Source organism: Corvus hawaiiensis, chromosome 5, assembly GCF_020740725.1.
Source record: "Corvus hawaiiensis isolate bCorHaw1 chromosome 5, bCorHaw1.pri.cur, whole genome shotgun sequence".
Lineage (NCBI taxonomy): Eukaryota > Metazoa > Chordata > Aves > Passeriformes > Corvidae > Corvus > Corvus hawaiiensis.
In genome coordinates, this window is record NC_063217.1 from 47437162 (window position 1) to 47451980 (window position 14819).

At 46.3% G+C, this 14819-nt stretch overlaps 1 protein-coding gene across 1 annotated transcript; it reads left to right on the plus strand.

Annotated features, from left to right (window-relative positions):
* The first annotated feature begins 559 nt into the window (after positions 1-559).
* On the plus strand, positions 560-14528 carry SRP72 (signal recognition particle 72). Its single transcript, XM_048303050.1, has 19 exons — positions 560-716; positions 1753-1873; positions 3651-3774; positions 4578-4721; positions 5496-5607; positions 6696-6727; positions 7301-7425; positions 7520-7577; positions 7745-7876; positions 8250-8378; positions 8862-8934; positions 9523-9587; positions 10581-10676; positions 11138-11241; positions 11838-11915; positions 12531-12668; positions 12937-12974; positions 13289-13448; positions 14272-14528. Exons 1-19 carry the CDS (start codon positions 608-610, stop codon positions 14444-14446), a joined length of 2013 nt encoding a protein of 670 aa, XP_048159007.1. The 5' UTR covers positions 560-607; the 3' UTR covers positions 14447-14528.
* The last annotated feature ends 291 nt before the right edge of the window (positions 14529-14819 follow it).

Sequence of the window (14819 nt, forward strand, 5' to 3'; positions counted from 1 at the left end):
GACCAAGTGACCTCAGCTGCTCCTCACACAGCTTCCCCTCAGGGTCCTTCACCATTCTTATGGCCCTCCTCTGGACACTCTCTAACAACTTAATGTATTTTTATACTGTGGCACCCAGACCTGCCCCCAGCACTCGAGGGGAGGCTGCCCCAGAGCAGAGGAGAGCACAGCGGGACAATCCCCTCCCCTGCCCGGCTGGCGATGCTGTGCCTGATGCCCCCCAGGGCACGCTTGGCCCTCCTGGCTGCCAGGGCACTGCTGGCTCATGTTCAGCTTGCCATGGACCAGGACCCCCAGGGCCCTTTCTGCAGCGCTGCTCTCCAGCCTCTCGTTCTCCCGTCTGTACACACAACCAGGACTGCCCAGGTGCAGAACCCGCACTTGCCCTTGTTACACTTCATACTCGCAGCGTTGCCCGCAGGAGTAAGACCTTGTAGCGCACTGACACAATCACACATCACCGGCTCGGGGCAGGGCGAGAGGAGGCGCCGGGAGGGGCGGGGCTGCCGGAAGGGCACCGGCGCCGGTGGGGGGCGGGGCCCCGCTCGGCACTTCCGCTTCCGGCGCAGCACCGCCCCCGCGACGTGTGTCTGGTCCCGGTGCCAAGATGGCGGCAGCCGCGGGGGCGGCGGCGGCAGCGGCGGGGCTGTGGAGCGAGGTGAACCGCTGCGGCCAGAACGGCGACTTCGCTCGCGCGCTCAAGTCCGTCAATAAGAGTGAGTGCGGCGGCAGCGCCGGCCCCCGCCCCGCGGGGCTGTGGTCTCTGCCCGGGCGCGTTGGCCTTGTGGAGGAGCGCTGCCGTGTGGCGGGGAGTGGGTGGTGTCCGTCCGTAGGCTTCGTGCCGGGAGCAGGGCTGCGGGCAAAGGCTCCGGGGGTCTTACTGTGTTGGGGTAGAGGGAAGAGGGGCAGCCGGGGCCCAGGCTTTGCTGCTGTATCACACTCATCGGGTGCTTGTGTTGCATCGCGCATCGCTTGCTGTGGGTCAAGCCTTCAAGGAAAACTCGTGGGTTTTCCTTCCGTTTTGATCATGGGAGGAAGGAGGGCTTTTCCCCCAGGAACTGGAGGAGTGGTGTTGTGCATATGGACCAACTGACTTGGGAGCAATAACTTGCTCGGAACGGAGAGTCTGCGTTGAGGTGTGTTGTTTTTGTAGCTTGGCATCGAAAAGGGGATTGCAGTATAAGGCACGTTGTGGTTAAAAGTTCTGTCTTTGCTGCTAGGCAGTAGGGATTCATCTCCTCTCCTAGAAAAGCTGGCATCCGTGAAAAAAAATCAAATAGCAGAACCCGTGGCTCTCTTCTAGTTCTCCCTCACTGTCATCCACTGGCAGAAAGTTTTAGCATGTAAAGTGATTCCCCGATGAGAGCCACACTGTTCTTGTGTACCTGCTGTTTTCCTTCCTGTGTATCCTTTACGTGGCACTGGGGCCTTGGCACTGTGTTCTCTGCCTGGAAGTGAAATGCCATTGAAAGGTTTGCCCAGGTGTGTACAGCCCTTTTGGTGCATCCCTCTTCCAGACATGTTAGCACAGCGGATGCTTCAGGTAAGTTCAGGATTTATGCTGGATTCTTTTATCTTGATGGGGTTTGTTTCATGATCTGAGCCAAAGCAAGCCATGCCAGGATGCTTTAAGTTGACGTGACCACTGTCTAGGATGGGTTTTTGCAGCTGTAACAATATGAGGCTCTTAAAAAGCTTGAGTGTGTGTGATAGTGAGTTGGATTGTTGTGTTGAAACTGGTTTCTTCTCCAGTACTGCAGATCAACAAAGATGATGTGACTGCACTTCAGTGTAAAGTAGTGTGTCTTATCCAGAATGGGAACTTCAAGGAAGCCCTTGGTGTAATCAATACCCACACTAAAGTGTTAACCAGGTGAGTTATGGTTTGCTGTGCTCTACAAAATATGAAACTCCTAAGTCCTTGAGAAGCTGCTGCAGCTTCAGTGGAGGGGACTAATAAAGCAGCAAAATAAAGAGCAGGATATGCTCAGAGGCATTGGGGTTGGTCTTCTCAGTGACACACTGATATTTGGGAGGAGGTGAGATGGGGTCTGGTTGAGTTTGAGGCAGTCTTAAACATCTTGCTGTTACTGTTGAAGGGATTGTCCCTAACCTAGTTTTCAGCCTCTTTCACGTGCTGATTCTGCTTGTAGGTATGGCTGGGTAGCACAGCTGGTACAAGGGAAGGGGACAGATCTCTCAGGGAGAGAAGTGAGAAGGGAGAAGCCTTGTTGGTGGCAGTGAGCTGTTGGCTCTGCTTGCCTGTCTCACCATACAGCTCTTTGGGGTCCTTTTCTCTGCCAGCCTGAAGAAACTGCCTCAGCTTCTGGGGTGGTGCAAGCCCTTTGTGCATCCTCTCAAAATCAGGACCTCAGAGACAAACTGTGTTTAAGAACAAGTCAAGCTTCTCATTTGTGTCATTAAGATTCTAATTTTATTCCTCATAAGGATGCTCTTTGTGCAGTGACAAGGATGAAAAGTGCTACCCAAGAACTGGCTGGCAGCAAAATTTTTGTATTTCAGTTACTGTTCTTATTAAGGAACTTCCCAGAAAGGTGTGTTGAAGTTATCAGTGTGATGAAACATACCCTTGTTTTTGTTCACATCTGAGTAACACATAATTACCCTGTTCACCAATTCCTTCTTACCTGGGACAAAAGGGTTTAATTCAAGTTTTTTAGCTTATTATTTTATTATTTGGTAAGGAGGAGGAATATTTTGTTTTATATTCAACTGGTTTCAGAGTTCTTCCTATAACTTCTTTAGGTTCACGCTACTGTGTGTCTGTTTCTATGTCCTGCAGAGCAAGGAAAGTGGCGGTTCTTGGTCTGTCTTGGAAGTTTTCCTGTCCTGCACTGAGGCTGCTTTGCTTTAATTCTAAATGCCATTAATTTTCAAGCTTCCTCAATACTCAGTTGAATCGAGATAATTTTAAATAGGCAAAGAAAAGCTGATTATAAGTGGCCGTGGGCATGAACTAAAGGAATTGCTGATTAATTTTCCTTTGGCTTAACTGGTAACTCAGGGAGTAGGTGGAACATAGCATTCAAGGCTCTGTTTCTTTGGGAATGCTTCCCTGCTGGTGTGAGCTTCCTTTGAAGCCAGTTTTATGTTGGCAAAAGCAAACCCTTTTGCTGCAGTTCTGCTGTGATGATATTTCAAAATAGGTTAATGTTACTTTTGTCTTGGTATCGGCCTGTAAGTGGGACTGTGTTTTAGACCTTTTCCTTTCTTTCTCTCTGTGAGTCAATTATCTTTAAAAGTGTTCTGTGACAATAGTTCATTGCAATGTGATGCCTTCTCCTTAAGAAAATGTCACAGAATGAAATTTGCTATTGTTTTACCTTTTAAGCATTTGATTAGCGTAATCAATAGGCAGCCTGGAGCAGAGAGGATTTGGAAATTAAAAAGGAACCATTAAAAAGGAACCCTTTTTTTGGATGAAGTTTTGATACGCTTTCTCTGTTGAACACAAAGTAGATAGAAGATACTTTCAGTGCACAACAGATGCATAATTCAGTAATCTGGGATCGTGTCTTTGGATTTTTGGTTATGTAGCAGTCTGTGACTAATTAGGGCTGCTTATATGTGGGTGAATGCTGTTGAATGCAAACTAGTGCATGCTGTCAGCCTTTGTCTTGTCCTTGCAGTGATGTTATTGCCTTTGAGAAGGCCTACTGTGAATACAGGTTGAACCGTATTGAAAGTGCTCTCAAGACCATTCAGAGTGCCAGTCAGCAGACAGACAAACTGAAGGAGCTTTATGGACAAGTGGTAATTACAAGCTTTTCTTCCTGGTGGGAGTTTCATATGCTGGATGCCTTGTTCCTCCTTTAGTGGGGGGCAAGTATGGGGACAGAATTTCCTTCTCTGGCTTGAAGGTAAGGACAGGTACGGTTCCAACTGCTCAAACTTCTGTGGAGCTTCAGTTGCCTGTTTCTGGAGATAGAGTCATCATCTTATTCCCACTGAACCAAAACAATACATCTGTGACTTCCACTCCCTTCCTGGGTCTGGCTTGGTATTAGCCATCTGGTTGAGGAAGAAAGAGATCTGGTGGGATTTGTTAGTGTTTCAGCCATCTGTTTGCATTAGATATGTCTTCAGGAATGGTTTGTGGGACCTGACATCTCAGGCATTAAAAGTGATGCAGAAAAGAAGTTTTGCTTTTTCCTCTCATTTTTTCCTGGTTGATCAGAACAGTTTTGTGAAGAATTGGCTATCTTCTCTCAGCTGCATGAAAGACCATTCATTTAATTTCTTTCTTAGAGAGGCGATCTAATTTGGAAGAAGGCTATTTGAGGACAAAACTGAGTAAACTGCTGCTTTTAAAGAAGCTGTTTTAGGAGTAAGAGCTGTGTCATTTTTGTGCAGGTATCTGGTGTCACTGCTTGAGTCTTTGCAAGTACAGTCTGTATAGTTTGCCCCTAAAAGGTAGATGCAAATGTTAGTAGTGTTCAGCTTAAAACATATGATGCTCTGCTGCCCCCAGTCCATGGGGAGGGAGGAGGGAGGCTGTAGTTACCAGCATGCCCAGAAAAATACTGTTCTGAAGGCTAACCCCTTTCCTTTCTCAGTTGTACAGACTGGAGCGTTATGATGATTGTCTGGCTGCATACAGGGATCTCATCCGCAACTCCCAGGATGAGTATGAGGAGGAGAGAAAAACCAACCTCTCTGCTGTTGTGGCAGCACAAAGCACATGGGAGAAGGTGGTGCCAGTAAGTGAGTATGTGTGTCTATGGGTGTAAGAGTGAGAGCCAAGGAATAAGGGATACAGATTGTATTGAACTGTAGATATTGAACAGGACAGAAATGTGTTCCTGTCTCAAAGATTTCTGAGTGTGTTGAAGATCACCTAGTGGTTTTCCCTGTATGGAGGAATAAATGTTATTGTTCATGAATTACACTTCACCTTTGATCTCTAGAAAGCTTGTACTATTAGATGTTACAGCAGAACAGGAAGTAGATTTTCCTGAACCTGCATTAGCAGAACACCTGTGGTGACTAGTACTTTCCTCTCTCATTACCCTCTTGCCCAGGGTTAAAGCTAATTGCTCTGATCACCCAGCCGTGCTTGGGAACATTTTTGTTAAGAACAGTGCAGATTGTAATGTTTTGCTTAGAAATCCTTGTCCTTGGATGTGTGCACAGCGTGCTCAGCTTTCTGCTCAGTGCTGTGGATCCACTTTCTAGTTCTCTAGAGCAGCAGTTCTTACCTGCCCTCTTGCACCAGCCTAAGTAGTCCTCATGTTCAGGCTGGAGTTCCCTTGCTGCCTTGTCAGTTGCCTCCAACTTCGTGCAGTGTGAGGGAAGAAGATCCTTTGTGCTGCAGCTTACTTGCCAGGTGTGTGCCCTGTTCAAATTGCCTCTTAAATTTATTTTGCAAGGATTAGTTTGAATGTACAGGAAATCTCTAGTTTGTGTCCATTGTCTGTCAAATCTGTACCGATCAGTTGGTGTTTATGCAGTGTTATATTTGTTTTTCATGCTAGGAGGATTTAGGCCTTCGAGAAGCTACCTACGAGCTGTGTTATAACAGTGCATGTGCATTGATTGGGCAAGGAAAGCTGAATGAAGCAATGAAAAAACTACAAAAAGCAGAAGGTAAAAGCCTGGTGAGGTGAGAGGGAAACTTTGTGTGATAGAAGTAGTTATTTGCTCTCTGTAGACGCAAATCAGAGGAAAAGAGGTTTTGAGAATTTAAAAACTGACCAGCAGCAGGATTTTTTGCAAAGCTGGTGTTTTTGTAGAAGTGTTCCTCTGCAGCTCTTTTCCAGAGCCATGCAGCATGTACCATCTCCTGGCTCTCCTATAGCCCCCTGATTTGTGTTCAATAACTTTGAGCAGTTTTTTGAAGCAGGATATAGACGTGGGTGTAATCTCTTCTCATAAGCATGAGATGTCTCATCTGTTCTAACTCCTGATTTTGTTAGTATGAGTATGTATTTAAATACATGCTATAAAAGTTCAAAATACTTCATGGTATGAAATTAGTATAAGCCAGTAAATGAGCTTTTAGCAAAGAAGATTTTTTTTTTTCTCTGGGATGAAAGGGGGATTCTGTCTGTTTAAAAAGCAGGTTGGGAAGAGAACTAGGAAGGACTAGTTCTGTTTGATCTAATTGGTCTTGCAGATAAATAGGTCAGTTCTGTGTCAGTTTTGATGAAGAATAACAGCTGTCCCATACAACTGATAAGCGTGTGTAATTTGAGCCTATGTCCTTTGATAGTAATCCTTTGGAGAGCAAACAAGTGATATTCTGGTGAAGTATGAGAAAGTTAAGAACTGACTAGTATGGATATTGAAAACTAACAGAATTGATGCCACATAAAGGGTGATGTAAACTGAATATTGCAGGTTTGCAGCACCTAACTCACAAGACAGTTGCAGCTGAGTGATCCCTATGGGAAAAATCGGGAACTATATCTAAGGAAATTTGCTTAGGAGAGAAATTGAGTGTCTGGGAGGGACAGTATCTTCTGTGCCCTTGATATTTCTTCCACATCATTTAGTTTGCTCCCTCATACTCAGTCCCATCCATCATCAGACTTGTAGTCTGTTGTGCCCTTGTAGTGCTGCAGAAGTTTCAGGGATACATGAAAAAGTTCTATGTTCCCCCATGCTTCTTTCCTGTTTTTTTCTCCTTAAAGCCTTCTAAATTGTGTGTTTTTTCAATTTCTTTTTCCTTGCAGAGCTGTGCCGCCAGTCACTGTCAGAAGACTCCGTAAGTTCTTGATGTTCTCGAGAGTGTTTGCTTTGCAGCAGCAGGAGCGAGGGTGCAGTCACAAAGTGCAGAGAGCCAGAGGAGAGCCAGTGCTGCTCTGCTGGTACCAGCCTGTGAGGCTGGGGCAGCCGTCATGGCTGTTGCAGGAGGGCAGCTGACGCTGCAAGCTGTTTGCTGCTGTGCTCCTTGCATGGTTGCCTGTTCTGGGGCAGGTAGAAGGGTACAGGTTGTGTGAAACCTCCCTGTGACCTACCCCTGCTAGGGATGAACACTTTGAGTGGGTGGTGACAAACAGGGAATTTGTAACCGATCGTTGCAGAGGGGCAGATTCAATGTACAAGTTAAGGTAATCTTCAGATTCTCACTGGAGTAGGTGAAGCTTTCTTTTCTCCCAGTTTAGCTCAGATATGCTTCTGTTTGTGCTGTGGCTACAACCTTCACCTGTGGCAGCTGGGGTACTTTGCCGCTAATACTGCCCAGAAATGCTCACAGACGTTTGCCAGCAGAATGCTGAAGCCAGGGGCAGAGAGGTGAGATAGCAGCTTTTTACTTTTTGCTTTGATTTTCCTTCAGGATGTGACAGAGGAAGACATTGAGGCTGAACTGGCTATTATTCATGGTCAGATGGCTTATATCATGCAACTGCAGGGGCGTACAGAGGATGCTCTACAGCTCTACAATCAAATAATCAAGTTGAAGTAAGGAGGTTTTTTTTTCAACAAATGCTCAGCCTTCCATCTGTGAGAGACCGCTGTTCAGTAACAGTATGCTTTCTGCTTTTCTTATTTGCAGGCCAACAGATGTAGGACTCCTTGCTGTCATTGCAAATAATATCATCACAATTAACAAGGTAAAGAATTTCATTGCAGTTACTCAACTTGCTTCTCTGCTTCTGTAGAGGGAAGGGAGATAATCAGTAAAGACATTTTCTTAAACAGTAGTTAAATTGCAAACCCAGGGACCTTTTCTTCTTCGAGGAATGTAGTGAAATCTTCTCATGATGTGCAATTTCCCCAGGACCAAAATGTCTTTGATTCAAAGAAAAAGGTGAAGCTGACCAATGCAGAAGGTGTTGAGCATAAACTCTCCAAGAAGCAGCTCCAGGCGATTGAATTCAACAAAGCTTTGCTTGCAATGTACACTAACCAGGTAGGGGAGACTGATCTGCAGTTAGTAGCTACAGATTAAATCCATGGGACTTTGACTGGGCAAAAATGGAGATGCAGCTGTTTTGTGTCAGAAGATAAGGCCATTTGGTTTAGGCACATAAGTGAGCAGAAAAACAAAATCACCCCTGCAAACACAACTCTCTGTTTAGTGACTTGGGTATTGCTATAGGGAAGGGATATGGGGGTTCTTAGATGTGTCTGAAGTGCCACTAAGAGGACTTCATCTTGGTTCTGTGTAGTCATTTCAGGGGAGTCATCACTAGTATCTCTTCTTAGATACTGTTGGTTTCTTAGCCCTGTGTAAGGTGCTCGCTGAGGTTGAGAAAAGTGTATTCTCTCTTCCCACTCCTCAGGCAGATCAGTGCCGCAAGCTGTCAGCAAGCCTGCAGTCCCAGAGCCCTGAGCACCTGCTCCCTGTGCTTATCCAGGCAGCCCAGCTGTGTCGTGAGAAGCAGCATGCAAAGGCCGTAGGGCTTCTGCAGGTAGGTTAAGAGAAAGTTGGCCAAGCTCCATTTAAACTTGTGCTTTGTGTTCTCCTGTGCTGTTTTGCCTTAGTATGTTTTGTTTGGTTTCAATTTCCAGGGGTATCTGACTCCTTATTTTGGTTTGGTCTAATGCTACTGGAAAGCCTTCGCACCAATTGAACAATTCTGCTTTTAAAGGGAAATAGTTCCCTTACACCTCTAATTTTTATGCTTAGGAAGCTGTAGTAGACTTCTAGGGTAAGCAGTAGGCTTTGTTGCTCTGCTTACACCCTTTTTTTTGGAGGGAATGAGTGGCCTGGGACAGAAATCTGAAAGGGCAGACTTGGGGGTCCTCCTCTGCTGTGTGCTGAAGCCTGCCTGTGCTGGAAAGCTTCTTTTGGCTCTTGCCAGCTTGCTGTGACTGAGCATGACATATGATTCACCAAAGCAGCAGCCTGCTGCCCACGCACAAGTTGAATTGTTGTTTCTTCTGACTCTCAGGACTTCGCAGACCAGCACCCTGCCAATGCAGTTGAGATCAAGCTGACGATGGCCCAGCTAAAAATTGCTCAAGGTATCTAGTGTCCTCTTTTGTTGGGAAGTGTCTGCACATGATAATGGTAGAAGGGGTAAGAAAATCAGACTTCAGGGCAATCTTTGCTGCAGTCACTGTTGTGACAGGGGTGCAGAGCAGAGATACTTTCAGATATTTAGCTATGGTAGGATGCTTGTAGCTTAATGCTGTAGCTATATAGCTTAATGCTTATAGGTTGATGTCTGGATACACAGGCTCCACAGATTGCTGGCAGAAATGCCCTCAGTCTCTGTGAATGATGTGGCTGAATCTGTTCTGGGGCAGGATAATTTTGGGAGCAGTGTGGGGCTCCACAATGGTACCATTCCTGTATGCAGTCGGGCAGCACAGACTTGAGCCTCAAGAGAACTCCCTGGTAGCCAAAGCTTGCTCCTGAACCCTTGCAGGATGTGGCAAGGGCAGAAAGGTCCATTGTGTGGAGGCTTATCCTTAATTCCTGGAACGGGGGAGATGTTGTGAGAAGGGGAATTGTTCTGTCCCCGTTGTTTACCTTTGGCTCGAAGTTCACTGGTGGGATCAGGTGTTGTGATGCCATTCAGAGTGTGTTCTTCCTTGTCTCTATTCTAGGTAGTGTTACCAAAGCCTGCATGATCCTGAGGAGCATAGAAGAACTGCAGCACAAGCCTGGTATGGTAAGCAAAACTCAGTCTGAACTGTGTTTTCACAAGTCTCCCTTGTAGGAGAGCTTTGCACTGCCTGCTCCTTTTTGCCTCTTCCCCATGGTTTCCACTTGACTTGAAGTGTCTACAGGGATTCTGAGCCCATCTTCCTTGTCTTGGACAAAGGTGGTATTGTAACTTGCTTCAGGTAGCCTGAACGTAGCCACAGAAGTACTCTGTCAGAGAATGCTCTCTGCCAGTGTTCCCGCTCCCTGGTAATCTCGTAGTCCTGCATGTTGCCTGGATTTACTTGCATAACATGACTGGAGCAAGCTGCTGGTTGCTGGTATGTACTGTTGGGACATTTTAGAAGCATCTTTAGGACAAGAGGCCTTAGGGGGAAAGTACTGTGTTCCATCCCTGCAGCATCACCCTGGTCTGCATGCTTATCCACACCTGGTATTCAGAAAACCTTGATGACCTTGTAAATGCTCGCATGTTCAGCATAAGCATCTTGAACAGGGGCTGATAGTTGTGGATCTGTTCCAATTTTAAGTGTGATGATCAAAGTAATTTATAGGGGCAGTTAACAGTAACAGCTCCTTTTCCTGGATCACCTCTACTTGTGACTGGGAGGTTGGCAAATGGATGGTATCCTTATCATCTCTTCAGTGTTGATTTCTTTTTTCATAGCTCTTACAACAGAGAATGGGGGATGAAAAAGATTTTCTAATGAAACTGAGTCCTGTGATAAGCAAATAAAGTGCCAAGACAAGAATCCTTCTGTGAATGCAATCTTAGGCTTGTACCACAGGAGAAAGATGGTGGGGATGTTCCTTTGGGAGGGACTCGGGTAGGAAGATCTGGCCTGGGTATCCTGCCCCTTACCACAGCTGTTTTTTAGGAACAGAGCAGAAAGCTCACACTGACTTTACTTTTGGGAAATCCCATCATTTAACTGCTGAAACTCTGGCTACAGACAATTTGCATGAAGATCTGCTATATACTGCTCTTGAATGTTTGCAGGTGTCTGCGCTGGTGACAATGTACAGTCACGAAGAGGATATTGACAGTGCAATTGAGGTCTTCACACAGGCTATCCAGTGGTATCAGCAATACCAGGCAAGTCAGACCAGAGGAGCTAATGTGCAAGAATCTGTCTTGGTATTACCTAGCTAGTCCAATTCAGCTTTTCCTGTCGATGTGTAGCCCCAGCAGTTATCCAGTTGGGGGTTTGGAGACGGGTGAGCTCCTGTTTTGTGAGCATTTATCAATAATACATTATTTTAGATGTGTTGCAAATAGGGAGAAGCAGCTGCTGTCAGGTTAGGAGAGTGGCAACAATGGATACCCAAATGTAGCAATCAGGACTTCTCCCTGATGGGAAAACATGGTGGAGCAGCAAACTGCCTTGTCGCATGCAGTTCTGCCTCACTTCCCAGACTGCAAAGGTGGTCTGCTTTCTGCATGACAGGATGTTCACTCAGTTTTCCTTGGCCAGTCCTCAGGGGCATTAAAGCCAGCTAGAGCTGGGCTCCATGCTGTGATGATAAGGATCTAATCATGGCTGCTGTGTCTTTCAGCCAAAGTCTCCTGTCCATTTGTCACTGATAAGGGAAGCTGCCAACTTCAAACTAAAGCATGGCAGGAAGAAGGAAGCAATCAGCGACTTGGAGGAGCTCTGGAAGTGAGTTGGGTGATTGCTGAGCAGCAGGTCTCCACCCAGAGTCCTCTGCAAGCTGTCTGATGGCAGGCAGTGTCTGACAATTGTAGCTGTCCTTTAGAGTTGCTTTTGCACAGGGGCTTCAATGCAAGGCCGTATTTTGGAAGAAGGGGAGATAATTAACTTGATCTATAGTTGATGTTCACTTGAAAACGTGGTAGCCTTGTCCCAGAGGCCTCTTGTGTGCAGTGAACATTGCTTTGGGGACTGGAATGCAGTTTTTTCTAGTGCTACATAAACACGGATGTCTAGGTTTTAGTTTCTTTTGTGCACTTAATGGGATCTTTTATTGGAGGGGAGTGTTAGCTTGCCTTTGCTACTGAGTTTTTCATCTTTCATTGCTTGCTTCATGATACTGTGAAGTTGTCTACACCTCCCTTTGTCCACACCAGCGATGTTTGCTGCGCTGGAGGAGACCACATACTAATAAGCCTGTCCCCACAGATAGCAACTGTGCTGCAGCAGCAAGCACTGCCTGGTGTTACCAGTCTTTGGAATGAGCAACATTGGTAACTTGGTCCTTTTCTGTTTTGTTTTGGTTTTTTCTTTTCTCTACAAAGGCAAAACCCGAAAGATGTGCATACCCTGGCACAGCTCATCTCTGCCTATTCCCTGGTTGACCCTGAAAAAGCTAAAGTGTATCCTTTTAATGGTGGTGAAAGAGGTGTTTGGGCATTGCTTCCTTGGACTTTCAGCTGTGTGGGGACTTCAGACCCACTCTTACCCAAAGAACAGCAAGGAACCTCTCCAGAACAGCTACATATCCAGGTCAACTTGTCTGGAGCTACATTATTTCTCCAATTCGCTTCATTACTGTGATATCTCAGGACCCTTTTGTCTTTGGCCTCCTTCTCTTTGAGAATTAATAAGACAAGGTAGAACCAAAAATAAGAGCACCTCCATCTTTTCTGTCGGAATCTTAAATCTATGGTAGTAAGGCAGGACTGATAAAATGTGGCTAAGCTCTTGCTCACCCAAAATATGGTTGACATTCTGCTTTTGTCAGCTGAGCCACTTTCACAGGAAGTTGCTCCCTCTGTCCCCACATTAAAGAGGGAAAAATGAGGCAGATGGTGATTAAGCAGCTCATCCCAACTTGTGTAAAAAGCTAGTGAGAGAGATGGAAATAGGCCTGTCTGGTGTCTGCATTGCTAACAGACAGAATTTATTCAAGCTGAAGTTGTTTCTTGGTGTCTGGAAGAACATGGGTGTTTATCCTTGCTGGTTTGCATCCCTGAACTCTTCCCTTGCAGTCTTAGCAAACACTTGCCTTCCTCAGACACCATGTCACTGAAAGTAGATGTTGATGCGCTGGAGAACTCCCATGGAGCAACCTATGTTCGGAAGAAAGCTGGGAAGCTCACTGGAGACAACCAGCAGAAGGAGCAAGGGTAAAGCAGGCTGCTATATTGTTTATTTTGTTTTCTTGCTATAGCTCTGGTGCATCCTTCTTTGGGGTGGTTCAAGAACCACACCTGGTGTGGTAATTGCTGCAGAAGGCAGGCTGGTGCAAAGGGAGCCTGTTATTTAACTGCAAGGAGCTTTATGTAGCAGCATACCAAGTTCTTAGAGAGATGTTTTAGCTTCTGCCAGAGCTGGTTTTTAGTTGACTTGTCTGCTCTGTCTCTGCTGTGTCACAGTGTCTTGTTTCCCTTTCAGACAAGGCGAAGTGAAGAAAAAGAAGAAAAAAAAGAAGGGTAAGTTGTATTTCCTAGCTGTTGACATGGCACAGCTCCAGAGAGCTCGCCAGGTTGTTTCTTCAAATAGCCAGCCTCCAGGTCCCTAGGAGCTAGAGCCCTTTGCTAGGACTGGGTCTCTGGGAACCTGGATCTTCATGATAGCTTGTTTGGTTGGGGCATTTTACCGCAGAAGTGAGAGGAACACCCTGATAGGATGATGTAGTTGCTGGTCTCTTTGCACTGCCTGTTTATTGACATCCCATGCATGTCCCTTGGTGATGCCTCTAGTGTGTTGACCCCAGTCTCATTTCCTGGCACTGGATGTTCTTCAGGAAAGCTGCCGAAGAACTATGACCCCAAGGTGACTCCTGACCCTGAGCGGTGGCTTCCAATGCGAGAGCGGTCCTACTATCGTGGACGGAAGAAGGGCAAGAAGAAGGATCAGGTTGGCAAGGGGACTCAGGGTTCAACCACAACTGGCTCCTCTGAACTGTAAGTACCCATTTTGCAAGGATTGATATGGAGATTCACTCCTGGGCAGCTGGGAGGGCTGTGTTTGTGTTGCTCTGCTGCAGCTCTGTCACCACACCACCTGCAGGTAGCACAAGTGACATTGTACTTGGCTGCTTGAACCTGCTACCCTCTGCTGTCCCTGGAGATCCCTATAGGTTCCTGAAAACCAGTGTGATAAGATAGCCATACTTGAAGTTGCCAGTGTGCAAGTAAAATTCCCATAGTCTTTTAATGTGCTTTTCCTAGCTTTGGTAATGAGATGATTTTGCATGCTTTCTCTTGAGCAATTTGCTTTCAAGTCTTTTGGCAGCTGCAGAACGTTAGCCATGATTTGAGAAAACACTATACTTCCTTCTAAGCTGACACTGATTATTTGAGCTGGAATCAAGAATTACCATTAGTAAGAAGCCTGACAGCAAGATGGTGTCTTATTAGCATCTGAGAGGAAGAATGCTGGGTTTGCACTGCCTAAGAGTGGGACCTGAAAGGCTTCTTGTGTGTTGCATGAGCTGTCACATGTCTATTCAAGAAGAAAGTTAGCCTTGCTTTCACTGTCAGGGACTTACGCTGTCTAGTGAACATCAGTTGGGAGGTGATTGCTGCCCTTTGAGACATGTTCCTATCCTCCATCAGCTCCTTCTGTATGTTGGAGCTATTTAAGATCTTGCATGAGTGCCCTCCCATACATAATGCTACCTAATGGGGCAGCTGCTGTTTTTCACTGCCAGCTCCCTGCATTAGTACCACACCTTGCAGGTGGTTGTGAACCCACACGGTGTCTTTTTCTCTTGCCTTCCTGCAGGGATGCCAGTAGAACTGCCAGCAGCCCACCTACCTCCCCTCGGCCCGGCAGCGGGGCAGCTGTATCGGCTACAAGTAACGTCATCCCTCCCAGGCACCAAAAACCCGCGGGTGCTCCAGCCACCAAGAAGAAACAGCAGCAGAAAAAGAAGAAAGGGGCTAAAGGAGGGTGGTAAAAAGCAGGATGTGTAACCTCCCTCCTTCAACAGGTGATGCTGGTTGCAGAATAAAGGTCAAAAGCAAGTGCTGCCGAAAGACTCTTGGCATCTGGATCTCTGTCCTGCCTGTCAGTGGTATGGGGGGAGATGGGCTGGTATAGGTGTCATGTGTCTGCTTTCCAAGTTCCCTTCCTCACATTTGCCCCCACTGTGACTTGGGTTGGTTGCCATCAAAGTCAAATGTAGCCCCTAAGAAGAAATCTCTTTCTGTGTTGCCAGACATTTAAGAGATATGGGATAAACAAGAATTTCTTGAAATACAGTTTCATGCTCCTCCTGCATATGCCATTTTAGGCCTTTAGCAGATTTATCTATGCATGATGCAAGAACT